The 17,189-nt window shown below is 61.8% G+C and overlaps 1 protein-coding gene across 1 annotated transcript in view; it reads left to right on the plus strand.

Annotated features, from left to right (window-relative positions):
* Positions 1-17,189, plus strand: part of HCFC1 (host cell factor C1) — a gene marked incomplete at its 5' end in the record, with an annotated part of 36,482 nt that overhangs the window by 6,003 nt on the left and 13,290 nt on the right. Inside the window, 16 exon segments of the mRNA XM_063182749.1 lie at positions 2,130-2,214; positions 2,479-2,585; positions 3,788-3,967; positions 5,082-5,278; positions 5,526-5,595; positions 6,847-7,007; positions 8,084-8,281; positions 9,665-9,718; positions 9,720-9,896; positions 11,267-11,371; positions 12,627-12,849; positions 14,216-14,265; positions 14,267-14,293; positions 14,295-14,360; positions 16,161-16,178; positions 16,180-16,300. Coding sequence (XP_063038819.1) covers positions 2,130-2,214; positions 2,479-2,585; positions 3,788-3,967; positions 5,082-5,278; positions 5,526-5,595; positions 6,847-7,007; positions 8,084-8,281; positions 9,665-9,718; positions 9,720-9,896; positions 11,267-11,371; positions 12,627-12,849; positions 14,216-14,265; positions 14,267-14,293; positions 14,295-14,360; positions 16,161-16,178; positions 16,180-16,300 — 1,839 coding nt within the window.

A 17,189-nucleotide genomic window follows, 5' to 3' on the forward strand; every position in this document is an offset into this window, starting at 1 on the left:
ATGGGGGTTAGTGGGGGACAGCATCATCGACGGGGGCATGAGCGGCTGCAGGCTGGGGGACCTGTGGACTTTGGATATTGGTATGGGGGATTTGGGGGGTTTTGTGGGGTGTTTGGGGGGTTTATGGGGGTTTTATGGGGTTTTTGTGGGGTTTGGAGGGGTTTTGGAGGGTTTTATGGGGTTTGGAGGGCTTTTGGGGTCAGGGGAATGGGGGTTAGTGGGGGACAGCGTCATCGACGGGGGCATGAGTGGCTCCAGGCTATGGGATCTGTGGACTTTAGATATTGGTATGGGGGGATTTTATGGGTTTTTGTGGGGTTTGGAGGGGTTTTATGGGGTTTTATGGGGTTTTTTTGGTGTTTGGAGAGGTTTTGGGGTCAGGGGAATGGGGGTTAGTGGGGGACAGCATCATCGACGGGGGCACGAGCAGCTGCAGGCTGGGGGACCTGTGGACATTGGATATTGGTATGGGGATTTGGGGGGTTTTGTGGGGTGTTTGGGAGGTTTGGAGGGAGTTTTGGAGGGTTTTATGGGGTTTTTGTGGTGTTTGGAGAGGTTTTGGGGTCGGGGGAATGGGGGTTAGTGGGGGACAGCGTCATCTACAGGGGCATGAGTGGCTGCAGGCTATGGGATCTGTGGACTTTGGATATTGGTATGGGGAATTTGGGGGGGTTTATGGGGGATTTATGGGGTTTTTGTGAGGTTTGGAGGAGTTTTTATGGGGTTTTTGTGGTGTTTGGAGGGGTTTTGGAGGGTTTTGTGGGGTGTTTGGAGGGGTTTTATGGAGTTTTTGTGGTGTTTGGAGAGGTTTTGGGGTCAGGGGAATGGGGGTTAGTGGGGGACAGCATCATCGACGGGGGCACGAGCGGCTGCAGGCTGGGGGACCTGTGGACATTGGATATTGGTATGGGGAATTTGGGGGGTTTTATGGGATTTATGGGGTTTTTGTGAGGTTTTATGGGGTTTTATGGGGTTTTTGTGGTGTTTGGAGAGGTTTTGGGGTCAGGAGAATGGGGGTTAGTGGGGGACAGCGTCATCGACAGGGGCATGAGCGGCTGCAGGCTGGGGGACCTGTGGACATTGGATATTGGTACGGGGAATTTGGGGGGTTTTATGGGGTTTATGGGGGATTTATGGGGTTTTTGTGAGGTTTGGAGGAGTTTTTATGGGGTTTTGTGGGGTTTGGGGTCAGGGGAATGAAGGGTGGTGAGGGACATTGGGAGACGTTGGCATCTACGGGGGCATGAGCGGCTGCAGGCTGGGGGACCTGTGGACTTTGCATATTGGTATGGGGGGATTTTATGGGGTTTTTGTGGTGTTTGGAGGGTTTTATGGGGTTTTTGTGGTGTTTGGAGGGGTTTTGTGGTCAGGGGAATGGGGGTTAGTGGGGAACAGCGTCATCGACAGGGGCATGAGTGGCTGCAGGCTATGGGATCTGTGGACTTTGGATATTGGTATGGGGGATTTGGGGGGTTTTGTGGGGTGTTTGGGGGGTTTGGAGGAGTTTTATGGGGTTTTTGTGGTGTTTGGGGGGTTTGGAGAGGTTTTGAGGTCAGGGGAATGGGGGTTAGTGGGGGACAGCATCATCGACGGGGGCATGAGCAGCTGCAGGCTGGGGGACCTGTGGACTTTGGATATTGGTATGGGGGGTTTTGGGTTTTTTGGGGGTTTTGTGGGGTTTGGAGGGGTTTTGGTGGGATTTTAGGGGTTTTGGGGTCAGGGGAATGGAGAGGTTACTGGGAGGCTTCGTCATCTATGGGGCATGAGTGGCTGCAGACTGAGGGACCTGTGGGCATTGGATATTGGTATGGGGGGTTTTGGGGTTTTTGTGGGGTTTTTAGGGGTTTTGGCTTTTTTTTGGGGGGGGTTGGAGGATTTGGGGTCAGAGGAATGGAGGATACTGAGGGACGTTGGGGAATGTTGGCATCTATGGGGACGTGAGTGGCCGTTTCCTTACATTTTCAGTGGTTTTGGGGCCGTTTTTGCATTTTGGGGTTGTTTCCTCACACTTTGAGTGAATTTCTTCAAATCCCGGGTGATTTTGGAGCCGTTTTCTCATGTTTTGGGTGATTTTGGGGGCATTTTCTTCACGTTTTGGGGCCATTTCCTCACGTTTTGGGGGTTTCCAGAGACGCTGACCTGGAACAAGCCAAGCCTGAGCGGGGTCGCTCCCCTGCCCCGCAGCCTCCACTCGGCCACCACCATCGGCAACAAGTGAGTCTGGGGGTGACCTTCCCCCAAAAAACCCCCAAAATTTCCCCCCCCTGACCCCCCCCTTTATCCTGGGGGGGGTCCCTTTGTGTCCCTGTCCCCTCCTTGGAAGGGGTTGTGGTCATTAGGGGGGGTGATGTTTTGTTTTAATTTTATTTTTCAATTAATATGGGTCATCTCATTATGCCCCCCCAAACATAAAAATTTTGGGGGTGGGGGTCTCTGGGTGTCCCCCTGACCCCCCCTGACCTCTCTTTCCCCCCTCAGGATGTACGTTTTTGGGGGGTGGGTGCCCCTGGTGATGGATGACGTGAAGGTGGCGACGCACGAGAAGGAGTGGAAGTGCACCAACACCCTGGCCTGCCTGAACCTGGGTGAGGAGGGGGCTTGGGACCCCCAGAACTGACCCCAAATCCACCCTGAAACCCCACAAACCCACCCTGAAACACCTCAGACGTCAGCCTGAGTGAGGAGGGAGCTTGGGACCCCCAAAATTGACCCAAATTCACTCTAAAACCCCCCTTGAATACTTCCCCAAATGCCTCCAAACCCCCCCAGACACGATGGCCTGGGAGCTGCTGGTGCTGCAGACACTGGAGGAACCCCCAAACCCCTCCCCAAACCCCTCCCCAAATCCCCTCCCTGACCCCCCCAGACCCTTCTGTGACCCCCCAAACCCCTCATGTCCCCCCCAGACTCAATGGCCTGGGAGCCGCTGGTACTGAAGACCCTTGAGGAACCCCCAGACCCCTCCCCAAACACTCCACTTTGACCACCCAAACCCCTCTGTGGCACCTTCAAACGCCCCCCCAAACCCCTCCCTGACCCCCCCAGACCCTTCTGTGACCCCCCAAACCCCTCACGTCCCCCCCAGACTCGATGGCCTGGGAGCCGCTGGTACTGAAGACCCTGGAGGAACCCCCAGACCCCTCCCCAAACACTCCACTTTGACCACCCAAACCCCTCTGTGGCACCTTCAAACCCCTCCCTGACGCCCCCAAACCCATCTGTGACCCCCTCGTGTCCCCCCCAGACTCGATGGCGTGGGAGCCGCTGGTGCTGGAGACCCTTGAGGAGCCCCCAGACCCCTCCCCAAACCCCACTCTGAACCCCCCAAACCCCTCCCCAAATCCCTCCCTAAACCCCCCAAATGCTTCCGTCCCCCCCAGACTTGATGGCCTGGGAGCCCCCGGTGCTGGAGACCCCGGAGGAGCCCCCAGACCCCTCCCCAAATCCCTCCCTGACACCCCTAGACCCTTCTGTGACCCCCCAAACCCCTCACGTCCCCCCCAGACTCAATGGCCTGGGAGCCGCTGGTACTGAAGACCCTTGAGGAACCCCCAGACCCCTCCCCAAACCCCACTCTGAACCCCCCAAACCCCTCCCTAAACCCCCCAAATGCTTCCGTCCCCCCCAGACTCGATGGCCTGGGAGCCGCTGGTACTGAAGACCCTTGAGGAACCCCCAGACCCCTCCCCAAACACTCCACTTTGACCGCCCAAACCCCTCTGTGGCACCTTCAAACCCCTCCCTGAGACCCCCAAACCCATCTGTGACCCCCTCGTGTCCCCCCCAGACTCGATGGCGTGGGAGCCGCTGGTGCTGGAGACGCTGGAGGACAACGTGCCGCGGGCGCGCGCCGGGCACTGCGCCGTGGCCATCGCCACCCGCCTGTACATCTGGAGCGGCCGCGACGGCTACCGCAAGGCCTGGAACAACCAGGTGTGCTGCAAGGACCTGTGGTACCTGGAGACAGGTGAGTCTGGGGGGGGCTACAAGGACCTGGGGGACTCAGGTGTGCTGCAAGGACCTGTGGTACCTGGACACAGGTGAGTCTGGGGGGGCTGAGGGGCTCAGGGGGGCTGGAACAACCAGGAGGGCTGCAAGGACCTGTGGTACCTAGGGACAGGTGAGTCTGGGGGCTGCAAGGACCTGGGGTGCTCAGGGGGGCTGCAAGGACCTGTGGTACCTGGAGACAGGTGAGTCTGGGGGGGCTGCAAGGACAGGACCTGGGGGACTCAGGGGGGCTGCAAGGACCTGTGGTACCTGGAGACAGGTGAGTCTGGGGAGGCTGAGGGGCTCAGGGGGGCTGGAACAACCAGGGGGGCTGCAAGGACCTGTGGTACCTGGAGACAGGTGAGTCTGGGGGGGCTGCAAGGATCTAGGGGGCTCAGAGGGGCTGCAAGGACCTGTGGTACCTGGACACAGGTGAGTCTGGGGGGGCTGAGGGGCTCAGGGGTGCTGCAAGGACCTGGAGGGTCTGGAACAACCAGGGGGGCTGCAAGGACCTGTGGTACCTGGAGACAGGTGAGTCTGGGGGGGCTGCAAGGACTTGGGGGGGCTGCAAGGCCTGGAACAACCAGGGGGGCTGCAAGGACCTGTGGTACCTGGAGACAGATGAGTCTGGGGGCTGCAAGGACCTGGGGGGGCTGGAACAACCAGGGGGGCTGCAAGGACCCCAGGTGTGCCCAGGTGTGATATGAGTGGTACAGGTGTGCTCAGGTGTACCCTGGGTATACCCAGGTGTACCCAGGTATGATATGAGTGGTACAGGTGTACCCCAGGTGTACCCACCTGTACCCAGGTGCACCCCAGGTGTACCCCAGGTGTGATATGCATGGTACAGGTGTACCCAGGTATGATATGAGTGGTACAGGTGTACCCCAGGTGTGATATGTGTGGTACAGGCGTACCCCAGGTGTACCCACCTGTACCCAGGTGTACCCCAGGTGTACCCCAGGTGTGATATGCGTGGTACAGGTGTACCCAGGTATGATATGAGGGGTACTGGTGTACCCAGGTGTACCCCAAGTGTGATATGAGTTGTACAGGTGTACCCAGGCGTACCCAGGTGTCCCCTCTCCCCGCAGAGCGCCCGCCGGCGCCGGGCCGCGTGCAGCTGGTGCGCGCCAACACCACGTCGCTGGAGGTGAGCTGGGGCGCGGTGCCCACGGCCGACTCGTACCTGCTGCAGCTGCAGAAGTACGAGCTGCCCGCCGCGCCCGCGCCGCCGCCCGTGCCCTCGGTGCCCGCCAACCCCCCCAAGAGCCCCGCGCCCGCCGCGCCCGCGCCGCCGCCCGCGCCCCCCGCCCTGCCCCAGCTGGGGGGCGTGGGGCTCACCCTGCTGCCCCCGCCCGCCGCGCCCCCCAACCCGCCCGGCGTCGCCGCCGCTGCCGCGGCCGCCGTGGGGACGGCGGGGACGGCGGCGGGCACGGCAGCGGGGACGGGCGGCGCTGGCACCGCCGGCGGGGTGGCGGCGGCCGCGGCGGGGACGGCGGGGGGCGGTGGCGGCGCCCCCCGGGGCCACCCTGCAGGTGCTGCCCGCGGCCGGGGGGGCAACGGCGGCGGCGGCGAGCGGAGCGGCCACGGCGGGGAGGGCACCTGGTGAGTGACACTGCTGGGGACGTTGGGGACATTGTGGGGAAAGATGGGGTCGCTGGGGGTATGGGGAGATTGTGGGGGGCAATGGGGACATTAGGGATGTGGAGGGGAATGGGGACGTTGGGGGGACATTGATCGGGGAGATGAGGACCTTGGGGACATTGGTGGGGGGAATGGGGACATTAGGAGGGGCATTAGGGACAGTGTGAGGGGGAGATGAGGACATTGGGGACATTGTGGGGAAAGATGGGGTGGTTGGGGGGATTTGGGGGTGTGGGGAGATTGTGGGGGGGAATAGGGACATTGGGGATGTGGGGGGGAATGGGGACATTGGGGGGACATTGTGGACATTGATCGGGGAGATGGGGACCTTGGGGACATTGGTGGGGGGGAATGGGGACATTGTGGGGCAGGGAATGGACACGTTAGGAGGGGCATTAGGGACGGTGTGAGGGGGAGATGGGGACATTGGGGACATTGTGGGGAAAGATGGGGTGGTTGAGGGGAGTTGGGGGTGTGGGGAGATTGTGGGGGGCAATGGGGACATTAGGGATGTGGGGGGGAATGGGGACATCGGGGGGACATTGATCAGGGAGATGAGGACCTTGGGGACACTGTGGGGCGGGGAATGGGGACATTAGGAGGGGCATTAGGGACAGTGTGAGGGGGAGATGGGGACATTGGGGACATTGGTGGGGGGAACGGGGACATTGTGGGGCAGGGAATGGGGACATTCATGCGGGAGATGGGGACATGGTAGGGAATGGGGACACTGGGGACATTGAGGGGGGAAATGGGGACATTGGGGACATGGTGGGGGAGATGGGGACATGGGGGATGCAGAGATGGGGACGTTGAGGGGGGAAATGGGGACATTGGGGACATGGTAGGGCATTGGGGACATTTGAGGGGGATATGGTGCGGCAGAGATGAGGACACTGGGGACATGGGGGGGACATTGGAGGGGGAAATGGGGACATTGGAGACATGGGGGGGACATTGAAGGGGACATTAGGATGGGGGAGGACACTGAGAGGGACAGGAGGGTGCTGAATATGGCAGGGGACACGGGGATGTCCCTGGGTGTCCCTGTCCCCTCCCAGATGTCCTGGCATTGCTGAGGGTGACACGGGGGATGTCCCTGTGTGTCCCTGTCCCCTTCCTGGGGCTCCTGGCATTGCTGAGGGTGACAGGGGACATGGGGATGTCCCTGTGTGTCCCTGTCCCCACCCTGACCCTGCTGTCCCCTCCCAGGTGTCCCGGCGGTGCTGAAGGTGACCGGTCCCCCTGCGGCCACCGCGGGGCCCCCGTTGGTGACAGTGCGCTCGGCCGGGCCCGGCAAGGCCCCGGTGACGGTGACATCGCTGCCCGCCGGCGTCAGGATGGTGGTGCCCACCCAGAGCCCCCAGGGCACGGTGAGAGCGGGCACACCTGGGGGGACATGGGGAGGGGTCCCAGGGGGGTTCAGGGACACGGGGAGGGGACCTGGGGGTGGTTGGGGACAGAGGGAGGGATCCCTGGGGGGATATTGGAGACACAGGTGTGACACAGGTGTGACACAGGAGGTACATGGGTGATACAGGTGTGATACAGGAGGTACATGGGTGATGCAGGTGTGACACAGGATGTACCTGGGGACACAGGTGTGACATAGGTGAGCTCCAGGGGGTGCGTGGGTGATACAGGTGTGACACAGGATGTACCTGGGGACACAGGTGTGACATAGGTGAGCTCCAGGGGGTACGTGGGTGACGCAGACGTGACACAGGTGATACCTGGGTGTGACTTTGCTGTCCCAGGTGTACCCCAGTTGTAAGTAGGTGCCCCCCAAGGTGTGCTCAGCTGTGCCCAGGTGTGCTCAGGTGTCACCCTAGCAGTTCCCGGGTGTACTCAGCTGTCCCCAAGTGTACCTCTAGCTGTCCCCAGGTGTGCTCAGGTGTGTCCCCAGGTGTGCTCAGTTCCCTATAGGTGTCCCCAGCTGTCCCCAGGTGTGTCCCCAGGTGTGCTCAGGTGTCCCCCTGTCCCACAGGTGATCGGCAGCAGCCCCCAGATGTGCGGCATGGCCGCTCTGGCTGCAGCAGCCACAGCCCCCAGATGTCCCCCTAACTGTCCCCAGGTGTGCTCAGGTGTCCCCCCAGGTGTGTCCCCAGGTGTGCTCAGGTGTGTCCCCCCACAGGTGATCGGCAGCAGCCCCCAGATGAGCGGCATGGCCGCCCTGGCCGCAGCCCTTAGCTGTCCCCAGCTGTCCCTAGCTGTCCCCAGGTGTCCCCAGGTTGTTCAGGTGTGTCCCCAGGTGTGCTCAGGTGTCCCCAGGTGTGTCCCCAGGTGTGCTCAGGTGTCCCCCCCGTCCCGCAGGTGATTGGCAGCAGCCCCCAGATGAGCGGCATGGCCGCTCTGGCCGCAGCCCCCATGTGTCCCCCTAGCTGTCCCCAGGTGTCCCCAGGTTTTCCAGGTGTCCCCAGGTGTGCTCAGGTGTCCCCCTGTCCCACAGGTGATCGGCAGCAGCCCCCAGATGAGCGGCATGGCCGCCCTGGCCGCAGCGGCCGCGGCCACCCAGAAGATCCCCCCGGCCTCGGCGCCCACCGTGCTCAGCGTCCCCGCCGGGGCCACCATCGTCAAGACGGTGGCCGTGACCCCCGGGGCCACCACCCTGCCCGCCACCGTCAAGGTGGCCTCGTCACCTGTCATGGTAGGGGACACCGCGGGGGCTGGGGTGGCACTGGGGGATGTCGTTGTCATCGTGGTGTCACCAGGGCTTGGGTGGCACTGGGTGACTCAGGGTGACCCTGTGGTGTCACCAGAAGTCTTGTGGGTGTCCCCACGCTGTCCCCACAACATCCCCACCACATCCTCATCACATCCCCATGATGTCCCCACACTGTCCCCATGCTGTCCCCACAATGTCCCCTCAAACTCCTGACAATGTCCCCACCGTGTCCCCAACACCGTCCCCTCAATCTCCCCACCATGTCCCCATGCTGTCCCCTCAATCTCCCCATCGTGTCCCCAACACTGTCCCCTCAATGTCCCACCATGTCCACCCGCTGTCCCCACCATGTCTCCACACTGTCACCTCAATCTCCCCACCATGTCCCCACCATGTCCTCTCAACCTCCCTAAAATGTCACACACTGTCCCCCTCAATGTCCCCACACTGTCCCTTTAATCTTGCTACAATGTCCCTATGCTGTCACCTCAATCTCCTCGTGCTGTCCCCACCATGTCCCCTTAACCTCCCCACCGTGTCCCCGCACTGTCCCCTCAATGTCCCCACCACATCCCACAATGTCCCCACACTGTCCCCACAATGTCCCCACACTGTCCCTTTAATCTTGCTACAATGTCCCTATGCTGTCACCTCAATCTCCTCGTGCTGTCCCCACCATGTCCCCTTAACCTCCCCACCGTGTCCCCGCACTGTCCCCTCAATGTCCCCACCACATCCCACAATGTCCCCACACTGTCCCCACAATGTCCCCACACTGTCCCTTTAATCTTGCTACAATGTCCCTATGCTGTCACCTCAATCTCCTCGTGCTGTCCCCACCATGTCCCCTTAACCTCCCCACCGTGTCCCCGCACTGTCCCCTCGGTCTCCCCGCCACATCCCACAATGTCCCCACACTGTCCCATCAGTGTCCCACTGTGTCCCCACCGTGTCCCCCTCAATGTCCCCACACTGTCCCCACAATGTCTCCACACTGTCCCTTTAATCTTGCTACAATGTCCCTATGCTGTCACCTCAATCTCCTCGTGCTGTCCCCACCATGTCCCCTTAACCTCCCCACCGTGTCCCCACAGTGTCCCCTCAATCTCCCCGCCACATCCCACAATGTCCCCGCACTGTCCCATCAGTGTCCCCCCGTGTCCCCACCGTGTCCCCCTCAATGTCCCCACGCTGTCCCCTCAATGTCCCCACCACATTCCACAATGTCCCCACACTGTCCCCTCAATCTCCCCACCACATCCCACAATGTCCCCACACTGTCCCATCAATGTCCCGCCGTGTCCCCACCGTGTCCCCCTCAATGTCCCCGCGCTGTCCCCTCAGTGTCCCCACGTGTCCCCCCAGGTGAGCAACCCCGCCACGCGCATGCTGAAGACGGCGGCGGCCCAGGTGGGCACGGCGGGGGGCGTCACCCGCGGCCACCAACGCGGCCACCCGGCCCATCATCACCGTGCACAAGTCGGGGACGGTGACGGTGGCCCAGCAGGCCCAGGTGGTCACCACCGTGGTCGGAGGGGTCACCAAGACCATCACGCTGGTCAAGAGCCCCATCTCCGTGCCGGGGGGCAGCGCCCTGGTGAGGGGACATGTTTGGGGACATTGTGGCGGGGGACACGGGTCTGGGACATGGATTTGGGGACATTGGTGGGGGGACACGGGTTTGGTGACGTTGTGGGGGTGGGACACGGGTCTGGGGATATTGGGAGTGTGGGGACGTGGGTTTGGGGACATTGTGGGGGACATTGTTGGGGACAGGGGTTTGGGGACATTGTGGGGGACATTGTGGGGGACATTGTTGGGGACAGGGGCTTGGGGACATGGGTTTGGGGACAGAGGGGACATTGAGGAGGACATGGGTTTGGGGACATTGGGAGGGTGGGGATGCGGGTTTGGGGACATTGGGAGTGTGGGGACATGGGTTTGGGGACATTGTTGGGGACATTGTTGGGGACATTGGTTGGGGGACACGGGTTTGGGGACGTTGTGGGGGTGGGACACGGGTCTGGGGATATTGGGAGTGTGGGGACGTGGGTTTGGGGACATTGGTGGGGGACACTGGATGGGGACACGGGTTTGGGGATATTGGGAGTGTGGGGACATTGGTTTGGGGACAGGGGGGACATTGGGGAGGACACGGGTTTGGGGACATTGGGAGTGTGGGGACATGGATTTGGGGACATTGTGGGGGACATTGTTGGGGACAGGGGTTTGGGGACAAGGACAGTGGTGGGGACATGGGTTTGGGGACAGAGGGAGCACATGGGTCTGGGGATATTGGGAGTGTGGGGACACGGATTTGGGGATATTGGGGGGGGACATTGGTGGGGGACACAGGTTTGGGGACACTGGATGGGGACACGGGTTTGGGGACATTGGGAATGTGGGGACATTGGTTTGGGGACAGGGGGGACATTGGGGAGGACACGGGTTTGGGGACATTGGGAGTGTGGGGACATGGATTTGGGGACATTGTGGGGGACATTGTTGGGGACAGGGGTTTGGGGACAAGGACAGTGGTGGGGACATGGGGAGGGAGGACATGGGTCTGGGGACATTGGGAGTGTGGGGACATGGGTTTGGGGATATTGGGGGAGACATTGGTGGGGGACACTGGATGGGGACACGGGTTTGGGGACATTGGGAGTGTGGGGATGTGAATTTGGGGACAGGGGGACAGTGAGGGGGTGGGGACACAGATTTGGGGGGGGGGTGAGGACCTGGATTTAGGGGGTTTGGGGTCACGGACCCCTGGATTTGGGGACATTGGGAGGGTGGGGGACACAGATTTGGGGGGCTCTGGGGCTGTGGGGACCCCAGCTTGGGGACAGAGAGGATGCTGGGAGAGCAGGGACAGATATTTGGGGGGTCTGGGGACAGGGATGGGGGGGGGGGGGGGGGGGGACACAGATTTGGGGGTGGTCTCTGACCCCCCCTGGGCCCCCCCAGATCTCCAACTTGGGCAAGGTGATGTCGGTGGTGCAGACGAAACCTGTGCAGAGCTCGGCTGTCACCGGGCAGGCCTCGAGCGGCCCCGTCACCCAGATCATACAGGTGACACCCCAAAATCATCCAAATTATCCCCAAAATTACCCCCAAAGCCCTGAGACCCCTCAGTAAATCACTGAGACCCCTCCCCAAAGCTGTGAGACCCCTCCCCAAATCACTGAGAGTCACCTGAGTCCCTGAGACCCCCCCTCGGCTGTCACCGGGCAGGCCTCGAGCGGCCCCGTCACCCAGATCATACAGGTGACACCCCAAAATTACCCCAAATTTATCCTAAAACTGCCCCCAAATCCTCCCAAATTATCCCCAAATCACTGAGACCCCCCCAAAGCTGTGAGACCCCTCCCCAAATCACTGAGAGTCCCCTGAGACCCCCCCTCAGCTGTCACCGGGCAGGCCTCGAGCGGCCCCGTCACCCAGATCATACAGGTGACACCCCAGAATCCCCCAAAATTCCCCAAAATCCCCCAAAATCACTGAGACCCCTCAAGGCCCTGAGGCCCTGCCCAAAATTCACTGACCACTTCCCCCCACTGACCACTGACCACTGCTCCCTTGAGTGACCACTCCTCTCACTGACCACTCCTCTCACTGACTGACCGCTCCCTTGAATGACCACTCCCCTGAATGACCACCCCCCTCAAGTGACCACTCCCCTGAATGACCACTCCACAAATGACCACCCCCCCCGACTGCCCACTCCCCAGAAGGACCATTCACCCCGAGTGACCCCCCCGAGTGACCACTCCCCAAATGACCCACTCCCCAAGTGACCACTCCCTGACTGACCACTCCAAGTGACCCCCTCCCCGAGTGACCACTCCCTGAGTGACCACTCCCCAAATGACCACTCCCTGACCCCCTCCCCAAGTGACCACGTCCCTGAGTGACCCCCTCCCCAAGTGACCACTCCCCAAGTGACCACGTCCCTGAGTGACCCCCTCCCCAAGTGACCACTCCCCAAGTGACCACTCCCTGAGTGACCCCTCCCAAGTGACCACTCCCTGAGTGACCACTCCCCAAATGACCCCCTCCCCAAGTGACCACTCCCCAAATGACCCCCTCCCCAAGTGACCACTCCCTGAGTGACCCCTCCCAAGTGACCACTCCCTGAGTGACCACTACCCAAGTGACCACTCCCCAAGTGACCACGTCCCTGAGTGACCACTCCCCTGAATGACCACTCCACAAATTACCACTCCCCCTCAAGTGACCACTCCCCAAGTGACCATCCCCACTGAGTGACCCCCTCCCGAGTGACCCCTCCCCGAGTGACCGCTCCCCTCGCTGTCCCCCTCCCCAGACCAAGGGCCCCCTGCCCGCGGGGACCATCCTGAAGCTGGTGACGTCGGGGGAGGGGAAGCCCACCACCATCCTGACCAGCACGCAGGCGGGGGCGGGGGCGGCCAAGCCCCCCACCATCCTGGGCATCAGCAGCGTGTCCCCCAGCACCACCAAGCCCGGCACCACCACCATCATCAAAACCATCCCCATGTCGGCCATCATCACCCAGTCGGGGGCTACCGGTGAGTGAGACCCCTCCCCAAATTAACTGAGCCTGTCCTGAGACCCCCAAACCATCCCTGACCCTGCCCCGAGACCCCCAAACCATCCCTGAGACCCCCGAACCATCCCTGACCCCACCAAAACCATCCCCATGTCGGCCATCATCACCCAGTCGGGGGCTGCCGGTGAGTGAGACCCCTCCCCAAATTAACTGAACCCATTCTGAGACCCCCCCAAACCATCCCTGAGACCCCTGAACCATCCCTGACCCCAACAAAACCATCCCCATGTCGGCCATCATCACCCAGTCGGGGACTGCCGGTGAGTGAGACCCCTCCTCAAATTAACCTGAGACCACTGAACCTTCCCTGAGACCCCCCAAACTCCCCCATCCCCTCAATTCTCCCCATCACCACCCAGGCAAGGGCCACCAGGGAGTGACAGGGGATGTCCCCCCCATGTCCCCCTGTGTCCTTGTCACCCTTCTGACCCTCTCTGTGCCCCCCTCTGTGTCTCCCCCATGTCCCTGTCCCCCCCATGTCCCCCCCATGTCCCCCCTGTGTCCTTGTCACCCTCCTGACCCCCTCTGTGTCCCCACACTGTCACCCTTGTGTCCCTGTCACCCTCCTGACCCTCTCTGTGTCCCCCACCATGTAACCCCCCGTGTCCTTGTCACCCTCCTGACCCCCTCTGTGTCTCCACCATGTCCCTGTCCCCCCCATGTCCCTTTGTCCCCCTGTGACCCCCATGTCCCTGTCCCCCCCTATGTCCCTCCCCTCTGTGTCCTTGTCACCCTCCTGACCCCCTCTGTGTCTCACTCATGTCCCTGTCCCCCTGTGTCCCTGTCCCCCTGTGACCCCCTGTGTCCCGCGGTGTCCTTGTCACCCTCCTGACCCCCTCTGTGTCCCCACCATGTCCCTGTTCCCCTGTGACCCCCCCCCGTCCCCACCCTGTCACCCTGTGTCCCTGTCACCCTCCTGACCCCCCTGTGTCCCCACCCTGTCCCTGTCCCCCCATGTCCCTTTGTCCCCCATGTCACCCACCCATGTCCCTGTCCCCCCATGTCCCTCCCCTCTGTGTCCTTGTCACCCTCCTGACCCCCCTCTGTGTCCCCGCTATGTCCCTGTCCCCCATGTCACCCCTGTGTCCCCCATGTCCCCCCCTGTGTCCCCCTGTGTCCCTGTCACCCTCCTGACCCCCCTGTGTCCCCCACCCTGTACCTGTCCCCCCATGTCCCTATGTCCCCCTGTGACCCCATGTCCCTGTCCCCCCATGTCCCTCCCCTCTGTGTCCTTGTCACCCCTCCCTGACCCGCTCTGTGTCTCCCTCATGTCCCTGTCCCCCTGTGACCCCCTCCATGTCCCCGCTGACCCCCGGTGTCCCCAGGTGTCACCAGCAGCCCCGGGATCAAGTCGCCCATCACCATCATCACCACCCAAGGTGATGACCTCGGGCACCGGCACCCCCCGCCAAGATCATCACGGCCGTCCCCAAGCTGGGCGGGGGGCACGGCCAGCAGGGCGTGACACAGGTGAGGCCACACCTGGGGACACCTGGGGACACCTGAACCACTCTGGGGACACCTGAATGGGCACCTGGGGACACCTGAACCACCCCGGGGGACACCTGGGAACACCTGGGGACACCTGAACCACCCTGGGGACAGCTGAACCACTCTGGGGACACCTGAATGGGCCACCCTGAATCACCCCCTGGAGCACCCAGGGACATCTGAGGGCACCTGGGGACACCTGAACCACCCTGGGGGCACCTGGGGATACCTGAACGGGCACCTGGGAACATCTAGGGGCACCTGGGAACACCTGGGGACAGCTGAACCACTCTGGGGACACCTGAACCACCCTGGGGGCACCTGGGGATACCTGAACGGGCATCTGGGAACATCTAGGGGCACCTGGGGACACCTGGGGACAGCTGAACCACTCTGGGGACACTTGAATGGGCACCTGAACCACCCTGGGGACACCTGAACCACCCTGGGGACACCTGAACAGGCACCTGGGGACACCTGAACCACTCTGGGGACATTTGGGGACACCTGCACGGGCACCTGGGGACACCTGAACCACCCCCTGGGAACACCCAGGGACATCTGAGGGCACCTGGGGACACCTGAACCACCCTGGGGGCACCTGGGGGGACACCTGAACGGGCACCTGGGGACACCTGAACGGGCACCTGGGGACATCTGGGAACACCTGAACCACCCTGGGGACACCCAGGGACATCTGAGGGCATCTGGGGACACCTGAACCCCCCCTAGGGATCACGTGAACGTCCCCTTGGGTCACCTGGGGATGCCCCTGGGGACACTTGAGATTGGGGGAGGTCAAGGACAATGGAGGGGACAGGAAGGTGACAGGGAGGGGTCACATGGGGAGGGGTTGGGGACACCGAGGTGGGGTCAGCTGAGGGATTGGGGACATTGATGACAGTGGGGAGGGGATTTGGGGACACTGGGGTGGGGTCAGACAAGGGTTTGGGGACATCGGGGACACTGGGGTGGGGTTACCTGAGGGGTTGGGGACATGGATGACAGTGGCAAGGGGGGTTTGGTGACATTGGGGACACCAATGGGGTCACCTCAGGGTTTGGGGACATTGATGACAGTGTGGAGGGGGGTTTGGTGACATTGGGGACACCAATGGGGTCACCTCAGGGTTTGGGGACATTGATGACAGTGACAGGGGGGAGGTTGGTGACAATGGGGACACCGGGGTGGGGTCAAACAAGGGATTGGGGACATTGATGACAGTGTCGAGGGGGGTTTGGTGACAATGGGGACACCAATGGGGACACCTCATGGATTGGGGACATTGATGACAGTGTCGAGGGGGCTTTGGTGACATTGGGGACACCAATGGGGTCACCTCAGGGTTTGGGGACATCGATGACAGTGTCGAGGGGGGTTTTGGGGACATTGGGGACACCAATGGGGTCACCTCAGGGTTTGGGGACATCGATGACCGTGTCAAGGGGGGTTTGGTGACATTGGGGACACCAATGGGGTCACCTCATGGATTGAGGACATTGATGACAGTGACAGGGGGGTTTGGTGACATTGGGGACACCAGTGGGGTCACCTCAGGGTTTGGGGACATTGATGACAGTGACAGGGGGGAGGTTGGTGACATTGGGGACACCGGGGTGGGGTCACCTCATGGATTGGGGACATCGATGACAGTGTCTAGGGGGGTTTCAGGACATTGATGATAACGTCGAGGGGGGTTTGGTGACACCGTCGGGCTGTCCCCGAGGGGTCCCAGCCCCGAGGGCCCCCAGGTGACAGCGGTGTCCCCGTTGTCCCCAGGTGGTGCTGAAGGGAGCCCCCGGGCCAGCCGGGGACCATCCTGAGGACGGTGCCCATGGGGGGCGTCCGGCTGGTCACCCCCGTCACCGTCTCGGCCGTCAAGCCCACGGTGACCACGCTGGTGGTCAAGGGCACCACCGGTGAGTGCGGTCATCCACGGGTCACCTCTGGGTCACTGGGGTGGTCATTTGTGGTCACGGGTCATCTGTGGGTCAGTGGGGTGGTCACTCTGGTGGTCAAGGGCACCACTGGTCATTGGGGGGGCTCATTGGGTCACCTCTGGGTCACTGGGGTGATCACTAGGGGTGGTCACTTGTGGTCAAGGATCATCTCTGGGTCACTGGAGATGACCATTCTGGTGGTCACGGGCACCAGCAGTGAGTGGGGGTCACTCTGGGGGTCATTGGGTCACCTCTGGGTCACTGTGGTCACCACCCCCGATGGTCAAGAGTCACCCTCTGGATCACTGGGGGTGACCATTGTGGTGGTCAAGGGCACCACTGGTCACTGGAGGGGTTATTGGGTCACCTCTGTGTCACTGTGGTCACCACCCCCGATGGTCAAGAGTCTGCTCTGGGTCACTGGGGTGGTCACTAGGGGTGGGTCACTTGTGGTCAGGGGTCATCTCTGGGTCACTGGGGTGACCATTGTGGTGGTCATGGGCACCACCGGTGAGTGTGGTCACTCTGGGGTCAGTGGGGTGGTCACTAGGGAGGTCACTTGTGGTCAGGGGTCATCTCTGGGTCACTGGGGTGACCATTGTGGTGGTCAAGGGCACCACTGGTCATTGGGGGGGTCATTGGGTCGGTCATTGGGTCATCTATGGATCAGTGGGGAGGTGACAACAGAAGGTCACTTGTGGTCAGGGGTCATCTCTGGGTCACTGGGGTGACCCACCCTGGTGGTCATGGGCACCACCGGTGAGTGCGGTCACTCTGGGGTCAGTGGTCATCTACGGGTCACCTCTGGGTCACTGGGGTGACCTCTCTGGTGGTCAAGGACACCATTGGTCACCATTGGGGCCATCCA

Source organism: Melospiza melodia, unplaced genomic scaffold (assembly GCF_035770615.1).
Source record: "Melospiza melodia melodia isolate bMelMel2 unplaced genomic scaffold, bMelMel2.pri scaffold_311, whole genome shotgun sequence".
Classification (NCBI taxonomy): Eukaryota; Metazoa; Chordata; class Aves; order Passeriformes; family Passerellidae; genus Melospiza; species Melospiza melodia.